We start from the raw sequence: 9,933 nt of genomic DNA, 5'->3' as shown, positions 1-9,933 counted from the left end.
TTTTTATCAAAATTATTTGAATAGATGTCATGTAATCTGATATTTAAAAAAAAAAAGGGGGGGGGGGGGGGGGGTGTAATAGACAGAATGCACTCCTTATAGTCTGTTGCCTGCCATTTGTTTACCTGTCCATCCTCAACTTATAAGATAGAATGGTGAAAATGCCCTCGCCCATAAAAAAACAAAAATAAAGCATCATTTGAGTTCTCTATAGAAGACGACTTGAGAACAATAGTCTTAGTATGACTTGAAGAGTTTATAATGCAGGACTTCTAACAGGAAAGTTTTATGTGGCCTCGGAAATTTCAACTTTTGGGTGTTTATCTCCATCTACTGGTCATAGGATGCAAGGTTGTGGTTATTTAGTAAACCTGCAAGACTTTTGGTAGTTAATGTTCTGTATCATTTCAGTGTTTACTGTAAGACACAAAAAAAATGAATCAAGTAGAGATAAGATATAAAGAATAAATATAAACTATAAAGAACTGTCATTTTAGTCATTCTAACAGGTCATTACAGTCTAAGACTATACTGCCTAAAGGACAGAAGGAATTAATTCAGTGTATAAGTTACATTTCAGTTCAGTAACACCACAAACAAAGCTTTTTTTTTTTAGAATTTTATTCTTGAAATTATTTTATAAAATCTCATTTACATTTCATTTCATTTAATACTTCTTCATATATATATATATATATATATATATATATATATATATATATATATATATATATATATATATATATATATATATATATATATATATATATATATATATGTGTGTGTGTGTGTGTGTGTGTGTGTGTGTGTGTATATTTATAATATATTCACCAACAATTTTGGCTTCTTTTCCCTTTCTGCCCCCTTCACATACACCTCGTGCAATGATCCTCACTGCCAAAATAGGTGGGCTGGGTTGGGGGGAGGGAAGGGGTATATGGACCTTGTACTGAGCATGCCAAGAGGAAGGTTACAGAAATAGGGAATGGTTAACGGGCTGCCTAACTACACCGCCACCTTTAATATCTTTAAGAGAACCACACAAAGAGGTAAAGGGAGTATTAACTTCCACAATGACTTGAGTGTTTCCAGTGTGGGTTAAATCAACAATGTTAAAATGGCTTGATGACTTCTGCTGTCTCAGCATCAGTTATTGATAACTGCTGATTATGATTTAACCTCCACATTAGACATTTCAATTCATTTAACTGTTCAAACAGCACTTACAAACTCAACAGCAGCCCTCAAGACTGTTTAGCCCTTTGTAGTGAACTACGAGTTACCAACCCATTGTTTCTCAAATCTACATCCCATAGTGTGCGATAAAATATCTGTTGATGATTTTTCTTTCTAGGTTTCTTAAAAAGGCCAACATCTACAGACACAAGTTTAATCCTCAGCAAAAGAGATATTTTACATTAACTGTACATCCAGGCAAACTGCATGACTTTTTTCGGCTCTAGAGATATTTGTTCTTCATTTGGCAATGTGATCACTCTTGCAACATGGCTCAATACTTCTACAAGTCATCTTTGTTGCTGGTATGATTCTGAAACTTAAATATATCTAAGAAATAAAATCAAAATATATAGAAAGGCTTTGTTCAATGGAAAAATTGCACATTTCCCTTTAAGTTTTTTTTTTTTCTTCGACACACAAAAGAACTCATGTTGACCAAGAACGTCTGCCAAAGAACCTCCAAACTAAATCAAATTGGTATCAAAACATCCCTTTTTAAGGTTTTAACAAGATTAAGACATAAAAACACAGATCTGAAGTGAGAGGAATGAATAAAAAGTACATTTGATATCGCTTCCTTAAACAGCATCAGGTTACTCATTAAATATTATATATATATATATATATATATATATATATATATATATATATATATATATATATATATATATATATATATTGTGGCTGTTACTGTATATAAATACCACATGATCAAATTCAGCTTTGGAAGCCTGGTACGCACACGTTAATGTTGAAACCTACATGTTTTAAACCAAAAAAACAGTGTAAATGATGATGAACAAATTCTCTGCAATTTAAGGCATTCAGAAGATCTCCCTGACAGAACTTGAAGGCTACAGTTGCCTAAGTTACCTGTCAAAATAAACCAAACTTGCACTTTTTTCTAAATATGAAATGAAATTTAAAATTAGCCCTTGGTGACTGTCGATGGGAATATAAAATAGTTTTCCTCTTACATGTAGAATAAAAGATAAAAACAATAAAGGTACCCACTAAATGTATGGGTATTAGTGTAAATGCAGAGTTAAAGCAGAGTATACATCTCCATGTGATAGATGGCAGTTTTAAGTATACTAATGAACAAATCTAATTCATTAATATATCACTTCCAACTCATAGCTATGACCGATACATGGGGATTTTCGTGTCTTAAAATATGTAAATACCAGTAATTCTAACTAGCAGAGTTCTTGGGGCTTCAATCACTCCAGACTTGCAGTAATGGTACTGTGTTGCAGGTGAAATCCCTGTTAAGAGTGTATATGATCTCTATCTGACCTCAAATGCACAGCTCCACATATTAAACAAGCCTTTGAAAAAGAACTATCAATGTTCAAGTAAACTTATAAGCTGTGTGCCTATCAGTCAGTGCATTTACATGACAGTAGAAAGAAGAAAAAGGAAGAGCCAAAACCAGCCTTTTAAAACACACATAAGCATGTTAAGTCACACCAAAGAGTAAGAAATTTAACTTCCAAAAATGGACTGATGTGATAGTCAAAGTACTCCTACATGAATCCTCGCAGCTTGATGCAACCTAACCGGATGCTCCACATCTCCCTTCCAGTTCATAAATTTAGCCAGTAAGAACAGAATAACCACAACTGACTGTGTGGAAATAGTGTAAAATCTGTGGTGCGTTTTAATCTAGTGAAATTCTCAATGAAGCCACTTCTAATCATTTTTTTTTTTTTTTAAATCAGATTGATCATCGCATCAGACTGAAACTGAAAAGCAGCCCATTAAGAACATGTAATAACACATGGCCCAGTCGAGCATTCAATAAAGCTGCTGTGCACGGCTAAATACCTGATTCAATAACCATGTTATAATCTGACAAAAGCATAATTTAAGTAACTTAAAAAAAAACACCCATGTTTTCTTGCAATATTTGCACAACTTCAATACTCTTCTACATTAACGTAAGAAGCAGCATAAGTTGAATGTTTTTTCTCAAATTCCAGAGAATATTGGCATTGGACACAGTTCGGTCACTAAACAGATCCCCTTCACATGCATGTACATGGGGACAAAAGAGAGTTGTCCAATTAAATGCCCAACTAAAGCTAGAAGCATAACTTCACTTAAATGTGCATGTAAATGTATCAAGTAGTGCTCTGAACTTATAAAACAACCTACCCACATAATAATACAACTCAGTTCAGTAGCACATAACAGAAGCTCAATTGACATTAAAATGTCCTGAAAGGATATTTTAAAAATTAAGGGAAAAAAAATATCAACAAGCTCAGATTCACACGCACATGTTGAGGGATTACAGTTGTAGGACTTACAGTTGTAGGACTTACAGGTGTTCCACTGATTTCTGCAGATACAGACCTGTAACCGGTTACAAGAACACCTTCTGGGATGCGTGGATGCCAGAAATACCTCAGAAAGTAAACATCCAAAAGCAACTGACTGGCTCAATGACATAAGGGGATGGTTATTACTTGGCTAATAGACAAGTTACAAATTGCAGAAACCTTTTTCAGTAAACTTCATTTTGCTTACAGGGGCTAGTTAGAAACCACAATGTCAAACTGGGTGTATATGCTTATTCCATTTGAGGTAGACAAAAAACCATGTTAAAAGTATAAACTTTCATACAGCCTTAAACCAATCCCCAAGTTCACGTGTTCTACTCACTTTACCCAACATGAGACTTCTGGTGACCCCCACCTGAGACTGACAGGGACCCACTGATCAGGTGACAACACCAGATCAATGAATAACCACACCATGAAGGCTTGAGGGGTGTAATGAAAGGGGAGGCTTGGAACTGACACAACTATCAGAAAGAAATTTACATCACACTTCTTCAATATCAAGTCAACAGCAGCATTTAAATGTCAGCCATGACCGTCCAGGGTTAATTTACAAGGCATTTTAAATACAACATGTGGCATGACCATTGTCTCAATGTATCGCTTAGAAAAATCTCCCACCCTACACCCACATACAGAAAATGTATACCCAAATAATCTCAATGCCAGACATAGTGCCTATTTAACAGTCTCACATTGTTCTTGAGAATATAGATTAAAAATAGATACTATTCACTTATTTTACTTCCAGTGTATTTTTCTTCTACCCCAGCATTTTTTCAAGTTTAAAAAAACATCCCCACATTCACAATGCAAGCTCAGATGTCTTTGCTACGTATCCACACACATACACATGTATATATATCTAGAGTCTGTGTGTGTGTAAAAGGAATATTGAACTGAAAAGTTAGGCAAAGTTTATTACGCTCATTTGGATGGATTTCAACTTTTTTTTCCAGTTTCTCATTTGAGTAGGATTAAAAAAACTAAAGAGTGGGAAGCGCTACAACAGGGCTACTCAATTCAGTCCTATGAGAGCAGTAGTGCTCCAGGTTTTGAATATGTCCCTGCTCCAACACACCTGAATCAAATTAAATAGATCTAATAGCCTCAGAAGTTCTACACAATGACTGATTATTTTGATGTTGTGTATTGGAGTAGAAATGCCATGCAATCTTGCAGGACTGCAGTTTTTGGGACCAAATTGAGTTGCTCTGTGCTACAACATCACATAACTATTCAAAAGCAGATAGCAATGTAAAGTGAATTTTAAAAAAAAGGCAGAGAGAGTGGCAGATGATATGGCTCTCTGTGGCATGTGCATTTCATGACCCTACTGTGAAATAAAATGTACAAGAGGAGAGACTATCAGGTAAATAACTTTTTTAAGCATAAAGACTGCTTAAGCAATACTACACTGCAAGTTAAGATAGGGGAGCTAAAAGAGGACAGGTGGGAGTGTTCTGTCTGCCTGATTCACCGGTATACCAGATGTGTTATGGTGCCAGATTTAAAGTTTAGCTGATGGTTTGGCACAAAGCTGTGCTGAGGATTCTTTCGAGTGCACACATCTTTTGCATACAAGCCCATGCACGAGTCACATGACACCTTGGAGCAGTTCACACAGGTATGTGATGCACCTGGCTTGTTGCAAAACCCACATCGTGGTCCCACCATATTTAATCGCTCACTGCTGCCTCCTTTTGGGGTTGTCAAAGCAACAGACTTGCTTGGAAACAGCTTGGTGGACATGAGGGGTTTCTCCACCATCTGGGGGTGAGGATGAGGATGGGAATGTGAGTGGGTCAGTGTTAGAGGGTGTGGATGGAGATGGGAATGAACATGAGTGTTTGAGTAAACAGAGAGCTTTTCCTTGACAGGAATGTATCCGTCAAGGGGTCGTGGGGATTTGGGGTGGTAGTCCTGCAGGCCACAGCATGGAGAGGGGTCCACGTCATGGCAGGCAGAACAAAGAATCATGTCACACCTCTGACAGGAGGCCATTGAGGAGCAGCCCAGCCCACAGCCCTGACACTTCACACTACCATGAGCTTTCAGCAACCATCCGTCCCTTGCATCTCGAGGTTCTCTGGATGAAAGTCGCGATGGAGTTTGCCGTCCTGCAGTCCCAGCACCACCTCTTTCTGTGTATAAGTCAATTTCATCCAAAGAGGACAGATGGTATGATGTGTAGGGATCAGCTGGGGGAGGGGATTGTATAGGGAAAAAGTCTGCGACGGGGCTATAGGATGGTGGGGCCGCAACAGAGAAAAAGGACGCTGATGTGCTGGGTCTTATGATCTCATCCTTCATATCCTCCTCCGCATCCACAAACAGAGGTTCCTTCCTCAGACTCAATGAGGCCTTCAAAATAGGCTTGCTAACAGCTGCGTGCCAGTGACCAGCTCCATCTGTAACATCCACAGATTTGGATGGTCGGCTACCTCGCCTTAGGTGATGGGCATAAGGCCTCTCTATATCCAATGGCCGCACAGAAAGCTGAGCCATATCTGCCCCAAGGCTGTCGCGTCTGCGGAGGGCCTCAGCACAGCCAGCTGCATCATCTCTGCAACCTCTGCGGAGTTCCACAGCCTCCAGCTCTGAGGCTGAACCACGAGCCAGAGCCACTATCTCTCCCAGAAGACGACACTCCGCCTGGGCAAGGAAGAGCTCAAACGCCAACTCCCGGAGATGATTCCCCCCCCCTGGGTGCTCCTGTAAATAGAACTGCGAATCGTGGTCACAGGCATATCCAATGGTGCGCATCAGAGTGCGGAGTTCAGCATCAGAAATGGCAGACTGCAGATGGTACACGTATGGGCCAGTAAAGGTCTAATAGAAAGAATAAGCAAAATTACTGTCTGTTAAACATATATGGATTGACGGTTAAGCTAAAATAAAATTGACATCATGCTACTATTATTTTGCAAAGATCTTGATTATCAATATTGAGCAGCAAAATACATAGATTAATATGAATTACAATTAATAATTCAAAACTGTAAAACAGCTGTTTTTAACAAGTAATAAATTGTGTGTTTGTTACTTGTGTTAATGGAAATTTCAGTCAATTCAAAACAACAGTAATAGAAATCTCAGGGATTATTATCGAGATCAGTAACATAGTAGCTACAACAGCAGAAAATGTGAATTAAGTGATGAGAAAAAATACTTGTTTCCATATGAATGATCAATAAATAAATCAATGTGGACTGCATACAAAAAAAAATCAGGAAACATTCAATCAAATATGACTAAGTTAAGAACCCACCTACATTTGACCTGTGTATGTGTCTGCTCGGCAGAACATGTGAACTATTAAAACCATTTAATGAGACTTATAATGGAAATTTAAGGTAAACTGTTTTACAGCTCAAAGATTAAAAATTGAGTTTTACTAAGTAATGCTTAACTTATCTTGAAGTAGTTATAATGTAATCAACAAAAAAGTAAACTCACCTTTATACATCTGAACTCCTTCTTCCAAGGGAAAAGCAAGAGGTTGGTGCAGATGGTTTCCAGGGTGTGAAAGGCTCTCTCAAGGACCTTAATGTTAGCTCCTCTCTGGCAACGAAGCGAGTTCTCCACCATTTCATAGAAACGCACCATGCGAAATCGCTGTCCAGGATCTGGCTGGTAGGCTCCTAGCAGGGCTGTGGCTGTTGAGAGCAGGGCCTCATTGTCTTTTTCTTTGTGTTTGCTTTTGTGTCCCTCTGGTGTGGTTCCAGTCCATGAATATTCACCCCCCTCCTCCAGAAGTCTTTCCAGTGCTGTGACATACCTCCGAAACAGATCCTCTTTTAACTTGGCATCCATTTTTGGTAGCAGACTATCAGTCAGCTGTGATACTTTTCTGAGAGAGCCTCACCCCTTTAGGCACACCTTGCACCAGGATGCCACATTCAAGCACCATTTTTCATCACCATAATTACCAGTTCACCACCCCCTGTGTGCACTCAGTTTCAATGTTTTGGAGAGATATGAGAGGACAGAGACTTTGAGTCCACTCAGTTGCACATCCTTTGAACAAGAAATGCAGTTGTCTGATGGTTCAGTTGGTGCAACTAGGCTTCAGTCTGTATGGATGTCTTAGTACAGGCATCTCTGGTATAGGCTCAAAGCCTAACTTGTTTCCAGACAAACAGGCCAATGTAATGCAAGATGAAGTCAGGATGAGCTTTGCTTTCTGTTAATGCACAGTTATTCAGTCCCTTGGCTTCAGCGTGCATACAGTTCAAGGTCACTCATCTAGAAGACACTAAGTGGACTGTGCAATTCTTCTCAGGCATCCCCAAGCTGTAATGACAAAGGTCAGAGTTATATAACATGAAAATCTTTCTTAAACATACACAAACTAATGAATATCTTATCTGTGTACTGACTGTTTACAAGAAAATCCCAATACTTTGTTCTAAAAATTTTATGGTTCATTTAACAAATCAGATAATGGTTTAGAGAGATCACAAATCAAAGATAATATGTGTGCTTTGAGTGGGATGCTGCAAAAATGCATCGCGTAGGCTATTATTTCATTCATTATTAAAGTCATGGCCTAAAGGGTCATTCTGGTGCATTGTTATCATGATGAACAGATACTAGAGAATGGACTACGGTAATTATAGACAAAACCAGGTTCAGGGATCGTGGCCGACACACATTTCCATTTTGTCCTGCATTTTGCTCAAGACAATTAATCAGTTATCAGTTCAACATATCTGTAAACGTAAGAATGGTACAGCCAGCTTTAGCTAAGTAAAACTCTGAACTCGACTCAGAAGAAAGCAAACATGTTTTGAAAATGCCTTAAATACCCTAGAAAGCTTCAGCCTGCGTAGAAGAAGGAAATGCCCCTCATTCCTTGGCAATCTGGCTGGTTTGAGCTATTCCAGTTTCTTCACAGTGAACATCCGTGTAGAAACCTAGCAAGCAACGTCAACATGCTCTTTACTGCGCATCACTCATGACAATCACGGTTAATTAAGAGAAACCATTCCAATAGCTTTTTGTATCGATACTCCGTGAGTCTAAAACACGATACTGGCATTGGCATGCCCCTCGGACTCAGTAAAAGCTAAACAGTGAACGCCCATTTCAGCGCAGCTGGCAAGCTAACGAGAGCTTTTAGCTAGCAGGGCGTTTCGTCTCTACATAGAGATCTTTGGGGGTTTAGGGTCAATTTCCAACACATATAGAATAACAGTGGCGTGTTTCATGTATAATTAAGGGTTATTACACTCCTGTTAGGAGAAAACGCCGTGTTCAACGCAAAAATGCTGCCTCCGTACACCTTACCTTTTACGAGTGGTAGCCATAGCTAACTACGCCTCCTCAGCTGTTGAAAATTCCCTTCGTTGCAACACGCATGCGCACAGTCCTGACAGTTCATCGGCATCAGGGGCCCACGTGTTCAGGGAGAGGGGAGTGTAGCAACCATGAAGACTGCATGGTATGAAACATAAAGACTGAATGGTAGGAAACATAAAGACTGTATGGTAGGAACCATAGACTGTATGGTAGGAACCATAAAGACTGTATGGTAGGAACTATAGAATGTATGGTAGGAACCATAAAGACTGTATGGTAGGAACCATAAAGACTGTATGGTATGAACCATGTGGTCTGTATAGTAGGAACCATAAAGACTGTATGGTAGGAACCATAAAGACTGTATGGTAGGAACCATAAGGACTTTATGGTAGGAACATAAAGACTGAATGGTAGGAACCATAAGGACTTTATGGTAGGAACTATAGAATGTACAGTAGAAACCATAAAGACTGTATGGTAGGAACTATAGACTGTATGGTATGAACCATGTGGTCTGTATAGTAGGAACCATAAAGACTGTATGGTAGGAACCATAAGGACTTTATGGTAGGAACTAGAGACTGTACAGTAGCAACCATAAAGACTGTATGGTACGAACCATAGACTGTATGGTAGGAGCCATAAAGACTGTATGGTAGGAACTATAGACTGTATGGTAGGAACCATATGGTCTGTATAGTAGGAACCTTAAAGACTGTATGGTAGGAACCATAAGGACTTTATGGTAGGAACTATAGACTGTACATTAGCAACCATAAAGACTTTATGGTAGGAACCATAAAGCCTGTATGGTAGGAACCATAAAGACTGTTTGGTAGGTACCATAGACTGTATGGTAGGAGCCATAAAGACTGTATGGCAGGAACCAGAGTCCTCTAATGATCCTTTTAAACTGTGCTAGGAGAGACCACCGATGCCAATGGTTTCATATGAGTTGGTGTTTTTATGAGAAACAAAACATCAATCAGTCCCATTTCAGATTCTCTTTTGATTTAAAAATGGCATACTTTTCTACGAC

At 39.0% G+C, this 9,933-nt stretch overlaps 1 protein-coding gene across 1 annotated transcript; it reads right to left on the bottom strand.

Annotated features, from left to right (window-relative positions):
* Positions 1-1,946: 1,946 nt before the first annotated feature.
* On the bottom strand, positions 1,947-8,932 carry spata2 (spermatogenesis associated 2). The gene is made up of 3 exons (XM_079239572.1): positions 8,880-8,932; positions 7,047-7,883; positions 1,947-6,419 (listed from the first exon to the last, which is right to left on the bottom strand). The coding sequence occupies exons 2-3, from the start codon at positions 7,401-7,403 to the stop codon at positions 5,064-5,066; spliced, it is 1,713 nt and encodes a 570-aa protein (XP_079095698.1). The 5' UTR covers positions 7,404-7,883; positions 8,880-8,932; the 3' UTR covers positions 1,947-5,063.
* Positions 8,933-9,933: the final 1,001 nt, after the last annotated feature.

This window comes from Telmatherina bonti (assembly GCF_933228915.1).
Source record: "Telmatherina bonti genome assembly, chromosome: 4".
Taxonomy (NCBI): domain Eukaryota; kingdom Metazoa; phylum Chordata; class Actinopteri; order Atheriniformes; family Telmatherinidae; genus Telmatherina; species Telmatherina bonti.
Note: the sequence above shows the minus strand (reverse complement) of the source record. Positions and strands in the feature narration are given on the sequence as shown.

What these genes read in the sequence shown, in the direction of transcription:
- spata2 (XM_079239572.1), bottom strand. Translation starts at nt 7,403, where the DNA reads ATGGATGCCAAGTTAAAAGAGGATCTGTTTCGGAGGTATGTCACAGCA. An exon ending in AGGAGTTCAGATGTATAAAG is followed by an intron (nt 6,420 to 7,046) that starts GTGAGTTTACTT and finishes TCTTTCTATTAG; the next exon opens with ACCTTTACTGGCCCATACGT.